Raw genomic sequence first — 27,615 nt, 5'->3', positions numbered from 1 at the left:
CATAACATTGAGAAACAAATGTCTTCAAAACAGATTTTGAGATTTTTAGGATGACAGATTATAAGAGAAACTAGATTGTTTTGCGAGGCTAGTCCTAACCTACTGAGGCTGAGAGAACAGACTTTCATGATTGGGTCAAGAGAAATCAGGGCTGAACAGAATATACTAACTCTGTTTTGTGGCATCTGGAAAAGAGTAGAAAAAAGAAAAATGGGAAATGTGAGGAAGGGGCTTAAAAGGGGGAAGTAACGGGAGAAAAGTCATCACTAGAAATAATCAAATTTGCTTAGAAGCCCAGGTAGAAAACTTAAAAAGTGATATGCCACTTCTCATTTTTTTTCTTCCCTCAAAAATTATTTCCAGTATTATAAAAACAAAAATTCTAAAATAATGTATTGAATTAAAAAACAGAGGCCCAGAATAGGAAAGGGCTAGGCTGGATTAATAATTCAGATTTGGAAGGGTGCCTGGGTGGCTCAGTCAGTTAAGCATCCAACTCTTGATTTTGGCTTGGGTCATGATCTCAGGTTTGTGGGACGGAGCTCCACGCTCAGCAGGGAGTCTGCCTGAGATTCTCTCTTGCCTTCTCCCTCTGCCCCTCCCTGCTGTGCACTCTCTCTAAAATACTAAATGAATAAATCTTAAAAAAAATTCAGATTTGGAAACAATCAAAATTTCTGCAATAGAAATTTCAAAGTAAATATTAAAATGCTTTGAATATCAACATATATTTTTTTGTTTCTTAAGTCTGTAATGTATTTATTATGACACTTTGGAAAAAACTCTGAACTTTAATGAATGAACTGGTTGAAGATAATTTTTCTTCCTTCTAATTATTATTCTACCAGAGGGTCTATAAACAAAGACCAGTCTCCAAAGAAGAGTAATACAGAAGTGTTATACATTAAAAGAAGGTATATTCAATCTAGTTTCTAGAAACAAAACTAGGGGGAATAGGACATTTGCTCTGACTGAGAAGACAGGGTAGGGTGCTCACACACATTTTCTCCAAGCCTACAGAAGCCCCAGCTTAGGCTGCCATGTGCCTTTGTATAAATGGTACAATCACTACTTTTATCTAATAAAAAGACGATGAAAAGAGAGAATTGATCATTAAAATAATACAGTAACTCTTGGGGCGCCTGGGTGGCTCAGTCGTTAAGCGTCTGCCTTCGGCTCAGGTCATGATCCCGGGGTCCTGGGATCGAGTCCCACATCGGGCTCCTTGCTCAGCACAGACCCTGCCTCTCCCTCTGCCTGCCTGCCACTCCCCCTGCTTATGCTCTCTCTCTCTCTCTCTCTCACTCTCTTTGTGTCAAATAAATAAAATCTTTAAAAAAAAAAAAAGAATACAGTAACTCTTTTTTTAACGAAGAGTAATATAAGCAAATTTATTTCAAGTTCCTCTCTTAGAAAAGGTACTATGTGTTTAGATGATGTAAACCACATTTGATTTTGCCACAGAAATCATTTGATAGTTACATATCTTGACTAATGGTCTAATTTCTAACTTTCATTCAAATGATGAAAAACATATTTGTCATACACTTGTATATGACAATCTATTTTTAATAAGCATGTAGATTTATTTATTTTAAATCAGTTCAGTACATGATACAGATTGGTCTTGCAGTTTTTAATTAAAATAGAAATTTCTAAATACAGCAGTGTCTGCTCAAGCAACAAATATCTGTAAGGTAAAATAGGTGGTTTTGTTGTTGTTGTTGTTGTTTTTAGGTAGGCTCCAAAACTAGCGTGGACCCCAACATGGGGCTTGAACTCACGACCCTGAGATCAAGACCTGAGCTGAGATCAAGAGTCAGATGCTTAACCAACTGAGGCACCCAGGTGCCTCAAAATAAGGTATTTTGATAGAACTATATCCACATGAATAAGAGAAAAAGGAAATCTGGAAAGGTTTCTGTATACCTTCTAGCTAAAAAAACAACCCACCAAGTTATTAATGGCTCCAGATACTAAAATGCTGAAGGAAGGGGGGAAAAGGCTGTGAGTTCTGTTTTAAGAGTTCTTCCTGCAAAACCTAACTGGTTTCATATTATGGTTTTGTTGTTAGAGCAGTATTTAAAATTATAGATGGGAGGCTTTATCAGCTACATTTTCACAAAAATTGCTGTTATGTATTAATGTGTGTCAAGGTATTCATAATAACAATAGTCTACTATAAAGCTTTCATAATGAATATAAAACCAGGTACTGGGACAATATACAGCAACTTGACAAATAAATATAGTTTAAGAGACTTGCAATAGAAAAAGTGAGAAGCTATAGGGGGCCTAAACTCAGAGAGAGAGATCCCTAAGTGGGAACTGCATCTGAAATCCAGTGTATATGACAAATGAACAGTTCAAGGACGGGGATGCCATCCAAGACACAGACTTGTGAGGCTAGGATTTTATAAGTTACAGAAGTCCAGAAAGTAAAGCGGGGTTAAAGTTCATACTCTGCCTGCTGAAACTGTCATACATAACAACTGGAGGAACACACTAATGCCTCTCACTGAAGGATCATCTATAAAGTAACAAAATGGTAGGGAGCATTCTGTCTTCTGAAGTCATGATTATGTCATTTTAAAAAGGTTATAGTAAATGAAATGCTCTTTCAAACCCCCAGTTTTAGCTTTCAGTTAGTTAGTTAATTTATGTATGTATGTATGTATATACGGATGTATCTATGTATGTAATCTCTGCACCCAACATGGGGCTTGAACTCATGACCCCCAAATCAAGGGTCACATGCTCTACTGAGTCAGCCAGGCACCCCAGCTTTCAAGTTTATATGATGTTCTCCAAAGTAGCCTACAGTAATAATTTTGGTTCTTGCCTAGAAATTATTCTTTTTCCATTAAAATCTTGTAGAAAATTTACATATCTGTGCACATATTACCAAAATACAGGCATGTAAGAATATGTTTTCTTTTCTCTACTTGAACTAAATGTTGAGTCCCTGGCTCAAGCCTACCTTAAGCTCACCAGGAATTTTTTTTTTTAAATTAAGGTCCTACATGTTTCATCTGTACCATAAAATTATGAGTGTTTCAGTTTATCATATAATTAAGGCTTCACATTGTCTTATAACGTTTGCTAATTGCTTTGGGTCTCCAAATCCTTGTTTCTCCAACCAGATTATATAGCTCCTTAAAGGAGATGGATCTTGTCATCCTCTTTTTTTTGTATTCTTGTCACTGACTAGCAAGACAGGGCAAATAGAAGGAGTTCAAATACTTCTTGTCTAAGTGACTGACAAGTGAATTTTTAAGACATCAGCTTTCTTCAGACATGTCAGAGCCTCTGTATATACTAGAATTGCCAGGTACAGCACATCTTATTTCCTTAATATTAGCATTGATGGCAGCTCCACAGCTGCATCACTGTTTTACTCTTCTAAACCCACAAAATCTTTGCTGCGCCTCAAAGCTACCATATATCTGCTGATCTAATCATAATGATAGCCACATTAGAAATGTGCCAACTGTCTAACCAGCATCTTTCAGTAACAAGTGCATTCTTTGTACTTTTATACTTTTGCTTGACACATATAAATCAGATTAAAAAAGACACGTGTAAAGAATAAACTAGAAATATACACAGAAAATCAGAAATAAAGCAAAGATCAGCTCTTTGGACACATAAACACATGAGCTCTATTTAAATAAATAGAAGTTCAAATAAACTCACACTATACTTTGTATCCTGAATCCTAGACTCTGAAATGACTTTACAACAGTCAATAATGTTAGTTTTGTTTATTAAATCAAGACTTTAAGCCAGAGGGCAGGGACAGTATTTCTTTGTTCTTCTAGTGGCTTGCCGTGTCAGGTACACTCAGCAGTTCAGTTAATGAATGAGTGAAGAAAATTTACCAATATCACCAAATTCTTCTATGTATTCTATATTATTGCTCTCTACATATTTTCTGGCATCCAAACACTCTATCTAGACTTTTGTGTAACTTCCACAAAAACAAAAAGTAGGACAGAAAGATGAGGGCAAACAATTTTTGTCAAACCCTAGGCAGCTATAGTATTTAGTTTGGCAACTGAAGTGCTTCCCAGAAGCAGTATTATAAAAATCTCTTATTTCCAAGATCTTAAAAATGACCAGTATATTACAATCCTGGCTTTTAAAAAAGTAAATTAAACAAAACCAATTTATATTTACATTAAGAAACACAATTTGTTATTTAAATAACTGCTTTCATAAGTTACTACGTCTGACAGTGGTGTTCTACAAATAAGAGAGAGTAGTTTTGTGAAGAATAAGTAGGTCTATTTTTGTGTTAATTTTGTAAATACTTTCAATTTTTAAAATTGGCTATAAGAAAAGAGTAACAACAGGCAACAGTTTCTTGGTTCTCTAAAACACTGCTCAGCTATTCTCTGGAAAGTCTACATTCATGTTAGAATTTTTGAAATTGTTCTTAAGAGGAGAAGCTATGATATTTTTTTCTTCTGAGATTAACAGTGATAGGATGCAGGAAGTTGAATTTACTATTGAATTCTGCCAAGATCCTCTACTTTTCACTAGTATTTATCATATAAATTAAACATTACACCCTATACCCCTGATCTTTGGTACCTTCTGCTGTATACCACAGTCTACAAATCCCATGATACTTTAAAAATACATCTACAAAATCTCTGGTACTCTTCAAGAAGAGGAGCTTATTTCCTTGCCTCTGGGGCACCTCGTAACTTATTTCTAATGAGCAGAATAAAGTGGAAGTGAAGGTATGTGATTTTTAGAGACTAGGTCATATAAAGCACTGTGGCTTCCTCCTTGCTCTCTCTCTTGGATCTCTTATGTTCTTACTTTGAGTAAGTAATTGGCCAGGTTGTGAGGAAAGGCCCACATGGAAGTCTCCTGCCAACAGTCATGTCAGTGAGCCATCCTGGAAGTGGGTCCTCCAACCACACCAACCCTTTAGATGACTGAAGCCTTTGCCCATGTCCTGACTTTAATCACATGAGATCTTGAACCAGAACCATCTAGCTAAGTGACTCCCATATTTCTGACCCACAGGCACTGAGATAATAAATGTTTGTTGTTTTAAGCTGTTAAGTTTGGGGGTAAAATTTGGGATACTTTATTGTATGATGGATGATGCAATGACCCCTCTGCCAAAATATCTTGTCAAGAAAGACTGTGGAAACTATGGTGGTGTACAAGTGCAACTCAGGGGAGCCTGGGTGGCTCAGTTGGATAAGCGTCCAACTCCTGATTTTGGCTAGGGTTGTGATCTCAGAGTGTGGGATTAAGCCCTGTGTCGGGCTCCGCACTGGGCATGGAGCCTGCTTGGGGTTCTCTCCCTCCCTCTGCTCACCTCCCCACCCCCAGCCAATAAAAATAAGAAGTGAAACTCAGGTTTTCCATTAAACTGAGTACTTTTCCCCTAATGCCTCTAAACTATAAGCAGAGTACTAAGGGTCATCCAATTATACAAGCTCTGCTGTCTTGACTTTTTTTTTTTAAGATTTATTTTTAGAGAGCACACGCATGTTCGTGTGCACTGGGATGGGGGGTGCAGTGGGGAGGGGCATAGGGGGAGAGAGAGACAATCTCAAGCCGACTCCCCACTAAGCGTAGAGCCCAATGCAGGGCTTGATCTCACGACCCTGAGATCATGACCTGAGCCAAAATCAAGAGCCGGACACTTAACTGACTGAGCCGCCCAGGCACCCCTTGACTTCTTTAAGTCCTTTTAGAAGTCAAAGGACTCTTGCATGCTCTGTGTAGGAATACCATGAATAGAGGTTGAACTACAAATTTCATGTTTCTCAAATAAAATTTTCTAAAAGCTTCTTTCCCCTCAATATACCCTTTTCCTCTATTGTCTCATTTTCCAAGGCACTCAAAGTTGGCATTTGCCATGTCAATGGGTCTTTCCCCTGTCAAATATCCTAACCAAATCCTAAACAAAACAGTCTAAAGAAAACAAATCCTCAAACCACTCACCAAACTGAAGGAAAGAACTGTGGGTAATTAGTAGTTTCTTTGTGTTATTGGTTCAAAGCATTTCTATTACCTTAGTAATTCATTACAGAGGCTAGGCCAACTGATTGGGAATGTGATTTCTAGAAATCATTTAGTTTTTAAGAAGACTAATAATATAAAAGTATATTGAAAATAGAAAAAAAATGAACTGTACCATTTTCTTAGCCATTTCTGCATCATACCTTGCAGTTTTTATATGTAGATGTATACTTTTACAAAATTGCAACTGATAACCAATATATTTTTTCATTTTGGAAAAATCCTGATATATCCAAAATCGAAATACTTTAGGAATGGATTTCCCTTGTATTAACTAAATTTAATTATAACTCAGTATGTATAGATCAACATATATGCCAATTGAAAAGATTTTAATTCCAATTACTTAATTTGGCAATATTTTTCTAAATGAAGCCTAACTTTTTACAATATACAGCCAGCTCTCAAATATTCAATAAATCCAATTTATTCATTCTTTTAGAACATATTTACTCTTCTTTTTAATCTGTTATATATTTAGTGCTCATTAACACTTTGGCTCTGGATATATAAAGAAACATGAGAAAGCTGAAATACAAAAGAGTTAATTTTTATTTTTATTAAATGGTTACAGTATAAGAAGACTGAGTTGAAGAGCTACTCAAGTATTAAATATGTGGCTGTCAGATAAACATTTCCCCTACTAGTAAAGATCATTAAAAGAACTCATTGAATTTAGATTTATTTCTTACTTGGAGCTTTATTTTTTCCCCTCTATTGTCTGTCTACAAATTAAAGTTACAATTGATGCAACATTATTAATTCTTTAGAAATAAGCCATCTCTGACATAATTTCTGTTACTTATATTTAACGTTAGCCCGGGTATCCAGACATATATTTTACAAACAAAAGACATCTTATAAAAATAAAACAAATGCAATTTAAAAAAGAAGTCTGTTGAAGGTTCCCACTGAACACTTAATGACTGAAAAATAAACTCTAAAACTTCCATAAACAATGACAAGTTACCCAAATATAAAATAAATGAAATTATTAACATACCTAAAAGCCTTTTACACCATCCCATTTGTTTTAACTAAGACTAATCTTTTCAAAAATACCTTCTCTATATTTGGAACTGAGATGCCAGATAATAATCTTCAAAGAAATGTTGTAACTGGAGTACAGGAATTTTGAATCAAAATTAATGGTAAATGGTAAATAATATTTAGAAGTCCCTGAAACAGGAAAGTGGAACATATAGTTTACTTAAGCACTAAATTTATAAGTCACCATTTTACAGTTCCATTATTTTATAATAGACCCAATCATAAAATTGTATTTCAGAAGTCAGAATCACTGTTTCTGCATTTTGTCTTTTGCAAAATAAACCTAAACATATTCCAGTGCCAGGGTGTCTTGTGTTTATCAGCATTTTCAGATAAATGGAAATTGCAGTGGGGGTGAAGAGATGATGATCCAAATAAAAAAGAATGATTTAAAAAAAAGTGAAATGGGAGATACTTTAGAGAACTTCCCATTTTAAAATTTTTGTATATAGAAATGTATCTAAATTGGATTTCTCATATTTGATGTTAAATGAAAACAAGTTAAGATAGTCTTTAGTTATGGGAGGGGTGCCTGGGTGGCTCAGTCGTTAAGCGTCTGCCTTTGGCTCAGGTCATGATCCCAGGGTCCTGGGATCAAGCCCCGCTCCATGGGGAGCCTGCTTCTCCCTCTCCCACTCCCCCTGCTTGTGTTCCCTCTCTCGCTGTGTCTGTGTCATATAAATAAATAAAATCTTAAAAAAAAAAATAGTCTTTAGTTATGGGATTGGTAACTGAATAACCTTGGCACATAAAGCTAAAATCTTCTACCTTATCTAGAAGAAAAGAAATAAATATAGCATTCTTGACTTCATTGGTCTTATGGATGCTAAGAGTCCTCATTTACTGGGAGATCTTACTTTATTCAAAAGCTGTTTCATCCTACTAAAACCTAACTCACTAAAAAAATTCCTTTTTAAACTTAACATTTCAATGATTCATAAAAACATGGAGAACAATATGCATCTATATATCCACTACCTTGATTTAACAAGTATTAGCATTTTGCTTAAGCTCTTTTAAAAAAAAGAAGTTGTAGATACAACTGAAGCCCTCTTTTTTCCCTTCCCAGAATCAGACTCTTCTTTCTCCAATTGTAGAAGTGATCATTTTTCTAAAGAAGTTGCATAACTTTCCTGTCCATGTTTTTATACTTTTACTATATACTTGTGTTTTAATAAATAATGTCATATTTTATATTTTAAGAAATTTACATAAATTATTCCCATTTTATCATTTTGTAATTTCCACTTTTTATTCAACACTGTTTCTGAAATCTAAGCATACTAATATATAAATATTTAGTTAATTTTAATTTTTCTAAAGTGTTTCATGTAAAGGTGTACCATTCTGCTACTGATGGATGTTTAAGCTGTTTCTAAACAATGCAGCTTGAACATCCTCGTATATGTCTCCTTGCAGATACAAGAATCTTCCTTTTTATGTTGTCTCAGTGAAGCTTGAACATCCTCGTATTTATCTCCTTGCAGATACAGAATGTTCCTTTTATATTGTTTCCTTTTGCTTAAACTGGTTAGGTAGATTTTTAAAAAAAATTAAGCACAGGCAATTGAAGAAAAAAACCAGAGTGTTGTTTTCTAATCCAGAATCATCTGTGCCTTACTATCTACCTTAGTTAAATGTTTTATTTCTTTGTTAAATGCCTGTGATATAGAAATGAGAATAACAGGAAACATGAAACAAACCTAAGCCTTTATTTTACTTGGAAATAGTGCTTCTATTTAGAAACATGTAAGTCATTTGTTTGTGTATAAACAGAATTTCTGTTTAAATTCCAATGGTGGATCTACCTCAGGAAAATTAAACAAGGAAGATGTGTTATGTATCTGCATTTGAATGCTGCTTTTTGCAGAAGCAATGGTAGGATTGAGAAGAATCTTGTCCACCTTCTCGCCTGTTCCTGCCCACCCAAATTTGATAGAATACTGACTGAATAATTCAGGAAGTCTGTGGAACCTGACTTCTCATTTCTTATTTCCTTTAGGGAATAAACCAGCAGTGCAGTCTACCTTTAATTCTTTTTCTCTTGGTATTCCTGATTTTACTTTATCATGTGGCTGATCAAGAGTCAAATTATTCTTCCTTGCTTCACTGTCTTCAAGCAGGGGAACATAGCCAAAACTGTTATCTGCAAGACAAAAACCTCTTGCATGTAAGTAGAGAACCCTTTTTTTTTTTGTACCACATGGAAAAAATAAAAACAAACCAGGAACCCTAATTTTAAAGAGATTTTAAACTTCAAAAATTCTTCAGATAATAATTATTTTAACAATTAAAATTTTTTCCATTTAGATTTTTTTCATTCCCACTAAATACACAAAACTCCTACTCCCAAAATAAGTGGTGTAAAAAATATGTAGAATTTAGAAAACTAGAAACTCTTTGCAACTTAGTATCAACAATAGCAATTAAACTTTTAATAAGCCGTAGTTCCAGGTATGCATCCTTTAAGATAATTATTTGCATAACTACTCCATACTTATTCTAGGAAAATTAGAAAATGCAGACATGCCAAAAATAAATAAAAGCTGCCCACAACTTTTATGACCTGTGAATTATTCCTGTTAACATTTTGGTTTATATTTTATCACAGTTTTTCTTTTTCTATACATATAAATTCAAACAAGATTATCTTTTTTTGCACACAAAATTATGTATTTTTTTATCCTGCTTTGTTCATTTTTCTATATATCATGAGTATGTCTTATGTTAGTAAGTTAACATCTGTTATCATCACTTTTTCTTGGCTACATAGCTATTCGTTATATGAAGGACTAATAACTGTTGAACACTTCTTTATTTCTAATTTTTCATTATTAGAAGTTATATTGTGATAAGCATCCTTGCATACACGTCTTTGAGTTCTTGAACAAATATTTTCTTATGACATTTTTTTAGGACTTGAATTTTTCATTTAAAAGGCACAGACATTTAAGAAAGTTTTTGCTATTTACTGATAAATCGTCTTCTAGGAAGTTTCATCAACTGGGAGTTCTACAGTATAGTATATGTGAATGTTCATTTCCCCATACCGTACAAGTATCCATTTCTTAAATAAAAATATGTAACTGCACCACAGTTATTATTAAAATATCAGAACTACTGAGAAACAATGGAGAAATAAAAAAGAAAAACCTGATTTCCACCTTTCTTTTCCCCAAGTTTCAAGAAATACATAGAAAATTAGTATGAACATACCTTGACTGGAATTCACAAGAAGTAACTGTGATTTTAGCTTATCAATAATAGTTTGTTGAAGTGACAGCTGTTCCTGTTGCTCACGTATTCTCTGCTCATAGTTCTCAGTCTGCTGACATAAAAACCAGTTAGCCTGATATTTACTGACACAAATGTACATACATTTACTGTCCACTAATAATTAATTACATATAGATATGAGCTGCTCTACTGCCATTTCCCAGGTATTGAGCATGTTATTTGTGAACTAAAAACTGGCTCCAACAGTGTATTAATAATCATTATAAACATCACTGGTTTAAAACACGTAAAACACTGTAAAATTTTAAAAAATCATCTTAATTAAAGAAATTTCAGTTAATAGTTCAACGTATGGTTTCTTGGTCCTTCAGTTAGGATAAAAATTGTAATTTAGAATTCAGTCCCTAATGACAACAACAAAAAAGCATGAATGACAAAATGGATGCTGTATTATCCTACAAAAATACCTACTAATAACTTAAAAAATGTTAAGATTTCATATCTTTTAGGGCGCCTGGGTGGCTCAGTCATTAAGCATCTGCCTTCAGCTCAGGTCATGATCCCAGGGTCCTGGGATCGAGCCCTGCATTGGGCTCCCTGCTAGGCGGGAAGCCTGCTTCTCCCTCTCCCACTCCCCCTGCTTGTGTTCCCTCTCTCGCTGTGTCTCTCTCTGTCAAATAAATAAAATCTTTAAAAAAAAAAAAAAAGATTTCATATCTTTTAAATAAACAGTTTTGAATTTGTATTTAGAGTATAAAACCACAAAGGAAGTAGCATAACTAAGACCCTATGAAAATCAAAGGAACAAGTACAAATTATAAAATTATATTGATTAGAAATTTCTTTTCTCAGATTACATTTTAAGAAGTCAAGAGAATAGGTGGTTAATCCTTACTGGATATCTTAAATATAATAATTTCCCTTATATTTTTAATCCATTCATCTTGCTATTTTATTGCAATGGCTGTGAGAATTAAGCAATGAAAGAAGATAGCAGTTTGCATTAGAGAATAACAGATGTTAACAAACCTTTAAGCAAATATGAAAATGTTGCATTACAACTACCAAATTAGTACAAAGTCTTAAAAATATATTACCAACAAATAATAGAGAATTCTTTATCAATTTTTATCACTGGTGCAACAATAAATGACTAAATCATAAATTCCTTGAATGTAAAATAGGGTCCTAATAAGCTCAGAATGTCCTTCAGTAGATACTAAATTTTTGATTTTGAGGGGCGCCTGGGTGGCTCAGTCGGTTAAGTATCTGCCTTCAGCTCAGGTCATGATCCCGGGGTCCTGGGATCAAGCCCCATGTTGGGCTCCCTGCTCAGCGGGGAGCCTGCTTCTCCCTCTCACTCTCTCTCTCTGTCAAATAAATAAATAAAATCTTAAAAAAAAAAAAATTTGATTTTGAATTGAATTTTTATCAAAGTTCAAAATTAGTGAAATTATTCTTTTCAGAGACCAATATGCTTAAAGTTCTTTATAAATTATACAGCTGTTCCTAGATTCCCAAAATAAATTAGCTTAGGAAATTAAAGCAAAATACCACATTTTCCCAAATGAAGGGTGAAATTTTGTAAGTAATACACTTCAACCAAGAATAACTGACAGAGCTGATAAATAACTCAAGTGGTTTGTTATCTTTGCACGTTGCCTGAGAGTAGTGTTATATAACTTGATACTCCCATAGAGTTCTGCGAAGTAATTTATACATAGGAGATATTTAGTACATCCTTGATGAAAAAAAAAAGGAAATAAAGAATCCAAGTTAAAAAAAAAAAAGCCAAATTTTATTATTATAAATAGAAGAATGTATGTTGTGAGTCCATCTGGACCATCTGACCTATAATTATGAATCTCGGAACTAAACCTTAACACTAGGGCCAGGCCTCTCAGGACAAGACATCTTATTCCTACATAAATTTATATCCAAACCCCTAGAGTGAGTAGGAGGATTTAAACGTCAATAGCAAATTCTGTAATAGCTTAAATTTACCTGGGCTGAAAAAAAAAAAAAAAATTTACCTGGGCTACATAGAACTACCAGGCTGAGCAATCAGCAAACATGCGGATGTTATTTCTTCACTATCTACTTCTGTGTATTTACAACTTTCTCCAAAGAACTCAAAGCTCTTCATAAACACTGACCAATAAATGCCCATTCTTTCACTACATTTCGACAGGTAAAAGTATTCTTCTATCCAGACATTAAGTAACCAGTACAAAAAACTTAGCAATTAGAGATACACCCAGAATAAGCGTGTAAGTTACTCAAACCTCAGCCCACTCTCCTTCTACTATATATTTTTTTCCCACCTTCATGGAAAACCAAAGGACTTGTATTTTCTTTTGGAACCAACTCAGAAGGCTCTGCTAGGTAATATTCACCTTTTAGTCTCTGGCTTAAAAACATACTTTAGCACATCTACATATAAAATATTATAGTAAATGAATAATGCTGAAAATATATTCATTGGCTGGGAAAAATTTCAAGTTGAAGTTCTAAACTATTTCTTAAACTACTTAATAAAGTACTTCATAAACTCTAGCAAACTCTGTAATAACTTAAAAACTGATATTCTGGAAGTATAGTAGGGGAAAAAGAATAGCAATGGTCCTTGTTTTCTTACTGCTTTTTCCACATACTTACATTATAGCAATTATAGTATCCTAGTCTAATTATTTCTGATTTCGCTTTAGACTATGACCTCTTCAAGGGCAGAGGCTATTTTCTTCTGGTATCTCTAGAGTATACAGCAGAGTGGCTGGCAAATTTTGAGATGCTCAGTAAATATTAGTGGAATAAATAGACTTTAAGTTGTTAATTAAGTTGTTAAGTATCAGAGAAATAGACATGACTTCAGAAGGTACCTGAAAGAACGGAGAAAAGGCTTTGCTTATATTCTATAAGGGAAACAGGAAAAATGGAGACAGGTCAGTAGGTGAGTAAGACAAAAGGACATTAAGTTTGAGAAAATGGGTACAAAAGATAGGCAATTATCCAAAGATCTTTTTTTTTTTTTGAAAAAAGGAAAGCTTATACCATCAGCAAAAAAGGTGCTAATTCAAGAAAAGAAAATACATATTCAAAAAATAGTATAAAGATTTTGACCACAAGGCTATGAGAGGGAAAGTCCAGAAGAAGATATTGTATCAAATTGGGAAATAACCAGTAGAATTAAATTTATTTGTTATATTTGGAAACTGAAAGAATAAGTTTTTTTTCTTTTTATTAAATGCTTTTGTTCACTGAACAGATCTGAATAAACTTACAACCTGAAAAGTCCTTTTAAAAGGTGAGATAATTGTTGTACTGTCACAGTATTTTTTTTAAAAAATACAATTACAAACCAAGTACATTACAGCCCTATCAGAGACCCCACAAAACAGAAAAATCACTAACAACCACATTGAAAATGTACAACAGCAATGTCTTGTCAACACTTCTGTACAGAGCACAGACATGACAGCTAAAACAGACAGAAGAGAAGATGCTTTTGACAGCCAGTGTGTGTGAATGATTCTTTGAGTCAGATGGCAGCAACAAGTTACCAACTAGGAGATGTGCATGACAACTAACCATCCATCTGTATCAAACACCATCTGGCCAAGACGACTCTGGCTTCTGTGTATTTGACACTCCTTCCAACTCCAAAGACTAGTAAAACAAGTGGTCTACCAGCATCTAAAGAGGTAAACAGGTACTTAGGTACTTGTGCCATAATGTACTCTGTATTCTTTCTTAGTGTTCAAAAGCAAAACTTAAAACAATGCCCATCAATATAGTATACATTTTAAGTTTATTAAAGATGGTCATCCATACATGTCCTTCCCTGCTCATAAACAAAGCAGAAAGCTTATCTTTAGAACTGTCCCTTTATCCAGGGAAAATTTCAATTCATCTTCAAAACTAAGGCAGCATATTCTCTATAATTTTGGATATACAGCTGCTCAAGTTTTCATGGGTTTCATAAATATTAAAAGAGTTCTATAAATTGAATTTTTTTCCCTACTGCTGACACTGAAAACTGTCATTTTCATATTTTCCAAAGCACTTATTTCCTAGATGGGGGAACAAAAGTTCAAGTGCCCTTTGTTATCAATGATACTTGCAAAAGGTCAAACATTGTCTCTTTTCATCCTCAAGAACTAACCTCAATGTTCTGAAAAATACCATTGTTTTCCTCCAGGTATAAAGACAATAGGAATTTAATAAACTGAAATGGGTTAAAAAAAAAAGAATCTCAATTTAAAAACCTTTCAGACTGTTCCAAGATTAACAAAGAGGACAAAAGCTTTATAGAAGGCTACCACAAATGCTCTCAATAAGGAAACTCCACAGTTCATGAAGTAAGACAAATAATAACTGTCCCAATATACAACACTTTGATCACAAACTACCTTATCTTGAAACTCTGGGTAAACTAAATATCAACTTCAATTTTAAGTTGAAAAAAGAGATTGTATAGGATTAGCAACTCAGAGACCCTGGTTTACACAGTTTATTCTTCAACCATTCTCTGCTATATTTTCTTATAACTAGGTTACAAGCCCTGCTATACAACCCCCCCCCACCCCCCGGCCCCATCAAGACTTACCTAGACCTGCAATCTGACAGATCAGATTATCAATCTGATTATCTACTATTTAGTGACAGTGCTGCCACCAATTTCTCAGCATGCCAAATGGTAAAGAATGACAAACTATTTTTATTTTACAATCTTGTGTTTTGGTTCTGATTAATTTACTTAGTCTCTTTGAGCTTTGTTTTCTTTTTGAAACGAAAATGATATTTGCTGGAAGCATTGAAGGAAATAGTGTGTATAAATTATCTGGTACATAATAAGCTTTTTGCAAATATTAGTTCCTTTCCTTTAATAATGAGCAAGGTATCTATATAAAATGTTACCATAGCATGTAGCGTATGCATCCATTAACTAAAGCCCTGACTACCACTGAACATGGACAACATGTCATCAGAGTTACCACACAACTTCCCCATGCTCTAAGCCAGTTTTCTCAGTCTTTCTTCTAGTTCATTGTAACCCAGGACTCAGAAGTTTCTTTTTGAGCTCTCTCAAAGCTCAAAAAAAAAAAAAAGCTCAAAGCTCAAAGCTCAGTGGTACCTCCACTGAATCAAAAACATTCTGTCAAGCAAAAAAACGAAAAACCCTGGTTGTCCAAAGTTTACAAAAAGAAAAAATAGTCAAAAATGATTAAGGAACAATTAATGGCTGTTAAAAATTACAAAAGTAGCACACTTGTTGAGAAAATGCAAAAACAACAAAAATGTCTACCATCACTACCACTACAAAACTCCACATACGTACAAGGTAAAAAGTGAGTCTTCCTTTACTGTGACTTCCATTCCTCCTCAGAGTTAACTACTGACACTTTGGTATGTACCCTTTCAGAACTTCTGTGCATATACAGATACGTAAGTAACAGAAGTTACTTACAAAAGTAAGATACATTTTTAAAAAACTGTGAACTATTCTGTAACCAAAATTTTCAACAATACATTATCATCATATGATCATTTCACTGAGTACTTACTATGCACCAAAATCAGAGAGCTCTATTTTATTTCATTTTAGTTCTTTAATCTTCTGAGTAGATTATTTCCCATATTTTACAGGTGAGAAAACTGAGGCACGAAGAGGTACAAAATAACCTGCCCAAAGTTTCTCAGTAGGCAGTGGAGCTGGGATTTGAGTTCAGGTTTGCCTGACCACCAAAGCCCAAGCCCCTAAATAACCACTACGGCATATCATGTAAGTATATGCAGTTCTACCAAGACCCTCTTTTTGCTATATACTCTCTCCTTAAACAATCTTAACTGAAGCGGCAGGTTATATACCAGACTCTCAAATTTCTCCTTCTAACCCAGACCGCTCCTTTGAGGTTTCTAGGTCTCTCCTCTAGATCTATGTGGCCAAGTGCTGTTGGGAAAGCATTTCAACTTTTACATATTCAGAACTGATGATCTCTTCCCTCCAACTTCTCTTTCTCCCTCCTCTCACCCAGCTCCCTGCAATATCAGGTCCTTTGCACTCCTTCTTTGTATATGGCACCACTATCTATCTATCCAGAAAGCTGTAACAATCCTTCACAATTACTTGTTCTATAGTCAATCCATTACCAAGCGTCAGTTTTAATCTTGAATTTCTCTCAAATCTATCCACTTTTTTATCTCCAATGTAGCCATCACCACTCAAGCCATCACAACCTTAATTAACTACTGCAATAACCTCATTGCTCTCCCTAAATGTGTCAGCCAATCTATTCTCTCAACTGTAGCCATTTTGTTTTGCAAAACGCATATGTAATCATAACACCCATTCAGTCCTCCCACTCTTTCCCCATAAATATCTTCAATGGTTTACTACTGCATTCAAAATACAGAACCCCAAATCCTCAATATGGTGGTCTCTAAAGACCCTACACAGTCTTGCCCCTGATTCTTCTCATTACAACTTTCCCTTATATTTTCAATTCTTTTAGGCCAATGAGTCTTTATAACACAGGTCCTTACACCTGGAAAGCACCCCGACCCTGTCCTTCATAAAGACTATCTTCTCTGACCCCCTAGATTATAGATTAGGTCAAGTGCCTAAGAGATGTTCTAATTTCTTCCTAATACTTATCAGAGTTTGGGGCACCTGGGTGGCTCAGATGGTTGAGCATCTGCCTTCGGCTCAGGTCATGATCCCAGAGTCCTGGGAGTAAGTCCTGCATTGGGCTCCCTGCTTAGCAAGGAGTCTGCTTCTCCCCTTCCCTCTGCTCCTACCCCAGCTTGTGCTTTCTCTTTCTCTCTCTTGCTTACTCTCTCTCAAATAAATACATAAAATCTTAAAAAAAAAGTTTGGATCTGTAATTTATGACAAAAAGACAGTGCATGGTTAAATTTAGTCTTGAGGATTTCATCTTAGACTCACTGATTAGTCAGTAAGGCTCTTTACTTAGCAAATGGGATGGCTCTAAATATTCTGTATCTTTCCCTTTTCTTTGCAGTACAAAGAAAGGGAATTTTCTTTGTAAGCACCTGAACTATCTTATAATTAAGAGATTTCTACCTTTGTATACAAGACATTGTTGATTTTTCACTTTTAACCAAGAACGGCAAGAAGAGACAAATATGTTTTAGGCCACATTTCTTTTTAAAAATTTTTTTTAAAAAGATTTTACTTATTTTGAGAGACAGAAAGAGCATGAGCAGAGGGAGGAGCAGAGGGAGAGGGAGAGTGAATCTCCAGCAGACTCCACACTGAGTGCAGAGCCTGATGCAGGGCTGGACCCACAAGATCATGACCTGAGCCAAAATCAAGAGTCAACTGCTTAACTGACTGACCCACCCAGGCATCCCTCCACATTTCTCTTTTTAATGAAGGAGATTTCTATTTTCTTTTTACATAATGCAAAGATCTTGGGAAAAGCAAGAGATCAGCTGTAGGAAGTTTTCTGAAACAATTCATTTATGAATATGGTAATCTGATTTTAAATGGTAATTTTAAAATTTCAAAAATTTTTTTTTTTTTTTGGATTTTATTTATTTGAGAGAGAGAGAATGAGAGACAGAGAGCATGAGAGGGAGGAGGGTCAGAGCGAGAAGCAGACTCCCCGCCGAGCAGGGAGCCCGATGCGGGACTCGATCCCGGGACTCCAGGATCATGACCTGAGCTGAAGGCAGTTGCTTAACCAACTGAGCCACCCAGGCGCCCTCAAAATGTTTTAATTATTTTATTATTCTTCTTTTGAAAAGATGGTCTAAGAACCAATAGAGGATACTGAAGTCTTTATTAAATATATTTTGTTTCTTCCACAGAACAGTGGCAGAAATGGATGAGAAGCAACTTGGTATAAGTAATAAAATTGATTAAATATTTTAAGTCCATATTATGGACTCTTGTGATATTTGATACTCTCCGGCAACTTTAGCCTAGTCAGTCAAAAGATGTGGCAAAGACTGCTAATTATTCCCCCATATACATTTGTTTTTTCTTTTAGTAATACAGACTTTTACCCGGACACATAGTCATCTAGTTGAGACTATATTTACAGCCATATGACCATATGTCTACATTCTGTTCATACGATGTGAACAGAAGTGACCTGTACAAATTTTGGACTGCATAATTAAAAGAAAGCTATCTGCTATTCCATGCTTCTCTCTTTTCTCACTGGCAGGGAAATGTTAACAAGTCGAACGGCCACTGTGATTCCAGAGAGGGAAACCGTATTTTAAGGAATGGTAGAGCTGCCTTACTATCCCTGGCTACTCACCTTTGGACTATTGCATGAGGATAAACTTCTATCTTAATTAAGCACAGTACTTCTTGGTCTCTTGTTAACAATAGATTATCCTGTACAGTAACTAATTCAAGGACCAAACCAACTCTACCACTGCCCTGTGTAAGAGTTTCTTCTCTTATTCTGTAAGCATATTAAAAGCTGTCCATGTCAGGGGCTACTGTGATTAAAACATCCCTCTACTTTGGAACAATCAGAAGACCTCTTAGCATGGGTACATATGAATGCTTACACAAGGCAACAAACAGAATAAGCGATATCAGATTATGAACCTTTTAAGTGCATGCTCTTATGTTTTATTTATCTTTGAATCCCAGCATTTATTACGTACCTGGGACATCATAAATTGTAGGATGAAAGAAAGAACCATCAGTAACAAACATTATACTCCAGCCTCTTTTCATACGAGACATATAAATCACACAGGAAGGATTCATCCAAGAAAAGAAGGACCCAAAATAGGTTATTCATAGTAATGGGAAGAACAGTTTGAATACCTGGAATGGGCTATGATTTAGCTAGGTTAGTAAAATAAATCTGGATTCAGATAAACCTAGTTTCAGTATACATTCTGCCACATTGGCTGAAAAAACTAACTTATTTCCGAGTCTCAGTTTTTTCATTTGAAAATGGGCTAACTATATCTACTTTGCCAGGCTAGGAGGATTTACATATAAAGTATGTGAAACTTGTAAAATGTATTCATTCAATGAATGGTAATTTTCCTTTCTGTTTTATAATGTAATATAAATTTAAGGGCTGAATGAGGAAGAGGATGCAACTGGTTCAGCATTATCTGGGGATATGTGACATTGTAGTATGGAGTAGAATGAAGGCTATACTGGAAAGAAAAGCTAAAAAGAGTTATGTATTCTTAAAATGAGAGATTCTAATACAATTTAAGGGCATGGTGGCAAGAGTGCCTAGGTATAACAATGGAAAATTTGGTATTGAACTAAAAGAGAAAAATACTTAGGGGCCAGGGAAAGTAAATATACTTGATGATCAATAGCAGGATGCTAGTAATAGAATGAGGAATCACCCTTTGAAATTTAAGTGAGGTAATTTAGGATAAATAAAAGGCAGTATAATTCTCCACAGCAGTTTGTAAAACTCATAACTCCTTTGAAATGATACAGATGAGGAAAAATTAGTGGAGGTCTGGGCATTCAGTTTAATATCCTTCCAAGTAGCAATGAGATATAGAGCTCAGAGGGCAGATCTGGAGTAGGGAGATAAATTTAGGAGTCATTGTCATAGGTATCTGAAATTATAGAAGATGAGATAGCTCATATAAGAACATAAAATAAGAAGTGAAGAAAGTCTTGAAAAACTAAAATGTACCGGGCCTGGTGGTAGAGAATAAACCTACAAAGGAGATTAAAGAAGTGGGACTCAAGAAGAAATGAGGAAAATCAAACATGCTGTCTGGAATGTTAAAAAAGGAAGAGGTAGTAGAAGAGATATATATGGTCAGCCATTAAATGGAATGAGGTAGCCCTATTATGTATGAATCTGAGACTATTGATGATTTTAGGCAAAGAAGTTATAGACATGATATTTACAGTCAGGTAGATTTTTTCAAATCACAGTTCTACTAGCTTTAGTACTTATTAGATACATGGTTGTGGGCAAGTTATTTCACCTCTCTGCACTTCCTTCTCCTCATCTGAAAAATGAAAATACTTCCTCACAAGATTTGTATAATGATTAAATTAGGTGACTGTACAAAGCACTTTGGTAAACATAAGCTTTGATAAATTTTAGTGATGATGATGGTGAAGATAAAGACATTTAAAAAAAATATATTTATTTGAGAGAAAGAGAGAGAGAGCACGCATGCACACACGTGCATTCCTGCACAGTGGGGAGGGGCAGAGGGAGAGGGAGAGTCTTAAGCAGATTCCCTGCTGAGTGCAGAGCCCGATGTGGGGCTTGATCTCATGATCCTGAGATCATGACCTGAGCTAAAACTAAGAGTAGGATGCTTAACTGTGCCACCCAGGTGCCCCAAAGTTAAAGACATTTTTGAAAAATTTTAATCTTTTTCAGATTGGCACCATTCTATTTTTCGAAAAATATGATTCATAAATTACTAACAATGCTTACCCCTGGAGAGTAAGGGAGAAGACAATCATTTTATATTCTGTATATTTTGAATTATTTGCATTTTTTTCAATACGCATGTGCTTTTGTAGTTTCAGCCAGTAGTATTTTAAAAATCACTTACCTGCATTTGGCTTTGTTTCCCTCATTAATTTGTAATACTTGGATGCCTTTGCTTGACAGAATGCTCTTAAATGGATGTAGCACACTGACTTCTTAAATAGGAGTCTTAAATTGTACTTTTTCACAGAAACACGAGGAGAAGAACTGGCTTGGAGTATGGACAACTAAGTCGTAAAAGGCTAGTGAGTTTGTACAAACAGATGAACAGCAATAAAACATAGCTAGTAAGAGAATCCAGGTTACACCCATTCTTTTCCTTTTTTGCAACAGAATTTTAAAAAGTTGTGGTAAAATACAGAAATAAAATTTGCCATTTCAACCAATCTTAAGTGTCCAGTTCTGTGGCATTAAGTATACTCACAATGTTGTGTAACCATCACCACAAACTATCTCCAGGACTTTTTCATCTTTCTCAACTGAAACTCTGTACCTTTTAAACACTAACTCTCCATTCACTTCCCTCAGCCTCTAGGAACCACCCTACTACTTTCTGTCTCTATGATCTCACTACTCTAGATACCTCATAAGCAGAATCATACATCTATATGTCCTTTTGTGACTAGCTTATTTCACTTAGCATAAAATCTTCAAAGTTCATCCATGTTGTACTATGTGTCAGAATTTTCTTCTTTTAAAGGCTGAATAAATTCCATTGTTATGTATATACTGCCTTTTGTTTATCCATTTATCCATCCATGGACATTTAGGTTGCTTCCATCTTCTGACTATTATAAATAAGGTTGCTATGAACATGGATATACAAATATTTCGTCAAGTCCCTGCTTTCAATTCTTTGGGGTATATACCCAGAAGTGGAACTGCTGAGTCATATGGTAATCCTATGTTTATTTTTTGAGGAAATACCATACATTTCCCACAGTAGCTATAGCATTTTACAGTTCCATTAGCAATGTACAAGAATTCTCACTTCTCCATATCTTTGCCAATACAACTGGTATGAACTTGCATCTCATTGTGGTTTTGATTTGCATTTCCCCAATGGCTAATAATGCTGAGGATCACTTCATGTGCTTATAGGTCATTTGTATAACTTCTTTGGAGAATGTCTATTCATACCCTTTGCCTATTTTTAACTCAGATTTTGTTGTTGTTGAGCTGTAGGAGTTTCTTTATATAGTCTAGATATCTATCCCTTATCAGATACATAATTTGCAAATATTTTCTCACATTCCTTGGGCTGCCTTAATTTTGATGAAGTCCAAGTTATCTAATTTTTCTTTTGTTGCCTAATCTTTTGTTGGTGTCCTATCCAAGAAATCACTGCTAAATCCAATGTAAAGAAACTTTCTCCCTATGACTTCTTCTAAGAGTTTTATAGTATTAGCTCTTATATTTAGGTTCTGGTTTAATTTTTGTATATGGTGAAAGATAAATCCAATCCATGAACACAGAATTTTCTACCATTTGTTGATGTCTTATTTTTTTCAGCAGTGTTTTTGTAATTTTCAGTGTATAAGTCTGTCATCTACTTGGGTAAGTTTATTCCTAAGTATATTATTTATTTTGATGATATTGTAAATGGAATTTTCTTCATTTCTTTTTCATATTATTTAATGTTAATGTATAGGAATGCTAATTTTTGTGCATTGATTTTGTATCCTACAACTCTGCTGAATTTATTAGTTCTAACAGGGTTTTTTTTGGTGGAATCATTAGGGGTTTTCTCCATATAAGATGATCTGCAGAGATAATTTTACTTCCTCCTTTCCAATTTGGATACTGTTTTTCTTGCCTAATTGCTCTGGGTAGGATTTCCAGTACTATGTTGAACAAAAGTGGTATAAGTGGACATCCTGTCTTACTCCTATCTTACAAGAAAAGTCTTCAGTCTTTCACTATGGAGTATTATGTTAGTTGTGCGGTTTTCATAAATGGCCTTTATTATGTTGAAATATTTCCTTCTATTCCTGGTTTGTTGAGTGTTTTTAAAAGGCTTTAAAGGGGTTTGAATTTTGTCAACTGCTTCTTCTGTATCAGTTGAAATGATCATGTGGTTTTCCCCCTCTTCATTCCGTTACAGTGATGTACTCCACTGACTGATTTTGTATGCTGAACCACTTTTGCATTGCAAGAATAAATCTCACTTGGTCAAGGTGTATAATCCTTTTAATATGCTGTTGAATTTGGTTTCCTAGTATTTTGTTGAGGATTTTTGCATAAAAAATATTAGTCTGCAGTTTTCTTGCAATGTCTGTGTATGGCTTTGGTATGAGGGTAATGATGGCCTCATAGAGTATTAAGAAATGTTCCATCCTGTTCGATTTCTGGAAGAGTATGAGAAGGACTGGTGGTAATTCCTCTTTGAATGTTTGGCAGATTTCACCATGAAGCCACTGGGTACTAGGCATTCTTTGAACTTTTTAATGACTGTTAATCTCTATTTCCTTCCTTCTGCTAGCTTTAGGTTTAGTTTGTGCTTCTTTGTCTAGTTTCCTAAGGTAAAGTTAGGTTATTGATTGGAGATCTTCTTTTTAATCTAAGTATTTACTCTCCCTCTTGGCAGAGTTTTCACAGCATCCCATAAGTTTTGGTAGGCTGTGTTTTCATTTTTATGCTTTTAAGATATTTCCTAATTTGCCTTGTGATTTCTTCTTTGACCCACTAGCTGTTTAAGACTGTGTTAATTTCTACATATTTTTAGTTTCCTTGTTTTCCTTCTGTTGTTGATTTCTAGTTTCATTCTATTGTGATTAGAAAAGATACTCTGTATGATTCCAATCTTTTAACATTTATTATGTCATTTTTAATGGCCTAACATATGGGCGATCCTGGATAGTGTTCCACAAGAACTTGAGAAAAATGTGAATTCTGCTCTTGTTGAGTGGGGTATTCTATATACGTCTGTCAGTTCCAACTGGTCTACAATGTTGTTCAAGACCTCATTTTCCTTACTGATCTTCTAATCTGGTTGCTCTGTCCCTTTTTGAAAGTGTTGATAGTAGGGTATTGAAGTTTTTTTTTTTTTTTAAGTAGGCTCCATGCCCAGCGTGGAAATAGAGTTCAAGCGTAAGCTTGAACTTACAACCATGAGATCAAAACCTGAGCCAGGACCAAGAGTCAGATGATCAACTGACTGAGCCACCCAGGTGCCCCAGGGTTGCTGTAGAGCTATCATTTCTTCTTTGAATACTGTCAATGTTTGCATCATGTATTTTGGAGTTCTGATGTTTAGTGCATATATAATTACTATATCTTCTTGACAACTGATAATTTTTTCGTTATATAACGCCCCTCTTTATCTTCTATAAAAAACTTTGATACAAAGTCTATTTTGTCTGATATCAATATAGACACCCTTGCTCTCTTTTGGTTACTATTTGCATTGAATCTTTTCCCATCCTTTCATTTTCAACCTATGCATGTGCTTAAATCTAAAGTTAGGCTTGTATATAACACACAGTGGGATTCTGTTTTTTATCCATTCTGCTAACCTATGTCTTTTGATTAGAGTGTTTGATCCATTTACACTTCAAAGTAAATACAGCAGGGAAGTACTTACTTTTGCCATTTTGTTGTTTTCTGTATATCCTACAGCTTTTTCTTTTTTTAATATATATATTTTTTAAGATTTTATTTATTTATTTGAGACAGAAGGAGAGAGAGAGAGAGCACATGAGAGGGGGGAGGGTCAGAGGGAGAAGCAGGCTCCCTGTCGAGCAGGGAGCCTGATGCGGGACTCGATCCAGGGACTCCAGGATCATGACCTGAGCCGAAGGCAGTCGCTTAACGAACTGAGCCACCCAGGCGCCCCTATCCTACAGCTTTTTGTTCTTCGTTTCCTCCATTACTGCCTTCCTCTGTGTTTAGTTGATTTTTTTGTAGTGACACATTTACACATTTTGATTCTCTTTCCCTTTCCTTTTGTGTATATTCTGTAGGTATTTTCTTTGCGGTTACAACTGAGACTACATATAACGTCCTGAAGTTATGACATTATCTTAACTTGATATCAAACTAACTTGAATTCAAGTTACTATCCAGCTTTCATTTCAACTTGAAGGACACTCTTCAGCATTTCTTCTAGGTCAGGTCTAGTGGTAATGAACTCTTTCCACTTTTGTTTGGGAAAATCTGAATTTCTCCCTCATTTCAAGGACAGTTTGACCAGATATACAGTATACTTGGTTAACAGATTTCTTTCTTACAGCCCTTAAAAATATCATCCCATTGCCTTGTAGCCTGCAAGGTTTCTGCTAAGAAATTCACCGACTGTATTACTGGGGCTTCCCTTCTACATGATGAGTCCCTTTTCTTTTGATGCTCTCCAGATTCTTTTTTTGTTTTTGTTGACAGTTTGATTACAATGTAGTTTGATGGAGGGCTCTTTGGATTTATCCTACATAGAATTTGTTGAGCTTCTTGGACTTGTATATTCATGTTGTTCCCTAAATTTGGGAAGTTATCATTTATTATTTCTTCAATCTACTTTTTTTTCTTTCTTTAATTTCTCTCTCTTTACCTTCTCCTATAATGTGTATATTGCTCCACTTGATAGTGTCCCATAAATCTCTTAGGCTCTGCTCACTTTTCTTTTTTCTTTTTGCTCCTCAGACTCCATTATTTCAAATGACCTATTTTTGAGTTCATGGATTTTTTTCTTCTGCCTGTTCAAGTCTGCCCCTGAACCCCTCTAGTGCAATTTTCAATTCATATGTTCTATTTTTTAACTCAAGAATGTTTCACTTTTTAAAAATACTTGGTCTCACTGTCAATATTCTCATTTTGTTTATATTATTGCTTTCCTCATTTCCTTTCATTCTGTTTTCCTTTAGCTCTTGGAGCATATTTATGACACTGTTTTAAAGTCTTTGTCTAGTAAGTCTGATGCATGTTTATCAAGGACAGTTTCTGGAAATTTATGATATTCTTTAAAAAGGGCTACATTTCCCTGTTTCTTTGTAGGCCTTGTAATTTGTTGAAAACTGGGGTATGTGAATAAACTCTCCTAGTCTTTGCCACCAGGTGTGAAAGATCTTCACTAATTATAATTAGCAGGCCCGTTAGCCTTATGATTAGCTCAGGGGTAAAGCTTTACGGTCTTCCAGGTATTTTCTGAGTGTGTATCTTGTTTGGGCTAGTGTGTGTATGTTTCTGTTTGTTTCTGATTTTCCCTGGCTGGTTGGAAGTATGTTAACTTCTCAAAAAGTCTTACCCCAGCTTCTTAGGACCTTAGATGTTTATTATATTCCTCTTCCTTCAATCTCTTACACTTAGATGTCCACTGCAGCCTCTTTCCACATGCTATGCTGCCCAACACTGCCTTCCACAGCTTCCAGCCTGAGACCCAAACTATGCTACCATTCCCAACTCCGAGCTCCAAGTCAAGTGAGACAGAAAACAGTCCCTTGGATAGTCCACAGACAGGTCAGGATGTTTCAAACAAGTTCTACCTTGCTCTTTCCTTTCTGAGGGAGGGAACCAAGAATTTGGGCTACTTCCTCCCAACTGCACCACACGATCATGGGCAGGGAGTGGGTCCAGGGCAAGTAGAAATGCCAGGAAATTTCCTACAGTTTTGAATATGGCTTTTTCTTGACTAGGGTCTGCTTGGTTGCTGAAGATCACTGATTTCCAGAGCTCCTCTAAAATTATTTCAATCAATCTGAACAAGGGCCTACCACTTCCTAGTTTGCCATCTTGCTGATGTCACTTAATAGACCAATTCTTTAAGCATAATGTTAGGAAGGGCAGGTAGACTCACTGACAGCACAGCCCTTGGGGCCTTTTTGCCATCAGAATGCCAGGCAACTTCTCCAAGGTTGTCCTCTTGCTTTTCTTCTCTTGCTCTGTTCTCTTTCCCATTGGTACTTCCTCCTCCCATCACTCCAAATATCTCTGTGAAGATGATTCCCAAATTGGTATTTCCAACTGGTACCTTACTTTAAAGATCCACACTTCAACTGCCTGCTAATCATCTTCCCCTGACTAGTCTTCTTACATATGAACTCAAAATATCCGAATAAAATCAAATCAAGTAATAATTTCCTTTACCAAAATCACCACTCAGAGCCTTTGCTCTAATTTTCATACTGTAAGTTTGAGAGCTTGTATTTGTCACCTTATTACTAAAGATTTTAAATGAGGAATATCTAGCTTGTTTTACTTCAAAGTTCAATTTCATTTCTGGGAGTAGATTGGAACAAATTAGTGATTTACACTTGGCACCTCTGATTCTATAATTCGAAAAACAACAAATGTTCCATAAAACAAAATCCCAAGAAATATCAAAAGTATACAGGTCTTTTCACAATAACATTTTAGAAAAAAGTTAATTAAAAAAAAACATAATGAATGAGATCAAAGTATAAAATTTTATGTCAGAACTCCTATTTCATTATACTATAGAGAATGTAATGGCCAATAAATCTGACTTTCAAAAAGACTGGTGTCTTGCTTTAAAATGGGAATTATTACATTGTCTTCTGAGGATACAGATGCCTCTGCAGTCTCCTCATATGAAGCTGTCTACATCAAACCACAGGGGTTGGGCAATGGATGGAATAGGAAGTGGAAGAACAAAAAGATACGCACTATCTTGCCTCATCATTGCTACTTCTCAACCATTAGTCCTTTAAATTTAAGCAAAAGACCATCCACAAGGCATTCAATTATACCAGTCTCTCCTCGAAACCGTTTATCTTACAACATACCAGTCATTCTCTCACATTCAAGAATTTTGGCTCTTCCTTTAAAAAAAAATAGTTTATTTA

General features: G+C 35.2%; 1 protein-coding gene across 5 annotated transcripts in view; it reads right to left on the bottom strand.

Moving 5' to 3' along the window:
• The window catches only part of TANK (TRAF family member associated NFKB activator), a 93,938-nt gene that overhangs the window by 24,832 nt on the left and 41,491 nt on the right, over positions 1-27,615 (bottom strand). For 4 of the 5 annotated variants that reach the window (XM_021703333.1, XM_021703330.1, XM_021703332.2 and 1 more), the window contains exons 3-4: positions 10,317-10,425; positions 9,128-9,246 (exon numbers count right to left, since the gene is read on the bottom strand). In XM_021703333.1, the coding sequence (XP_021559008.1) occupies positions 9,128-9,246; positions 10,317-10,425 (228 nt within the window). Of the gene's footprint in view, positions 1-9,127; positions 9,247-10,316; positions 10,426-20,885; positions 20,895-27,615 lie in introns of those variants that run through there. The other variant, XM_021703334.1, reaches the window with a different exon arrangement.

The sequence above is a fragment of the Neomonachus schauinslandi genome, chromosome 3, assembly GCF_002201575.2.
Source record: "Neomonachus schauinslandi chromosome 3, ASM220157v2, whole genome shotgun sequence".
NCBI lineage: Eukaryota > Metazoa > Chordata > Mammalia > Carnivora > Phocidae > Neomonachus > Neomonachus schauinslandi.
This window is presented reverse-complemented; position numbering and strand designations above follow the sequence as displayed.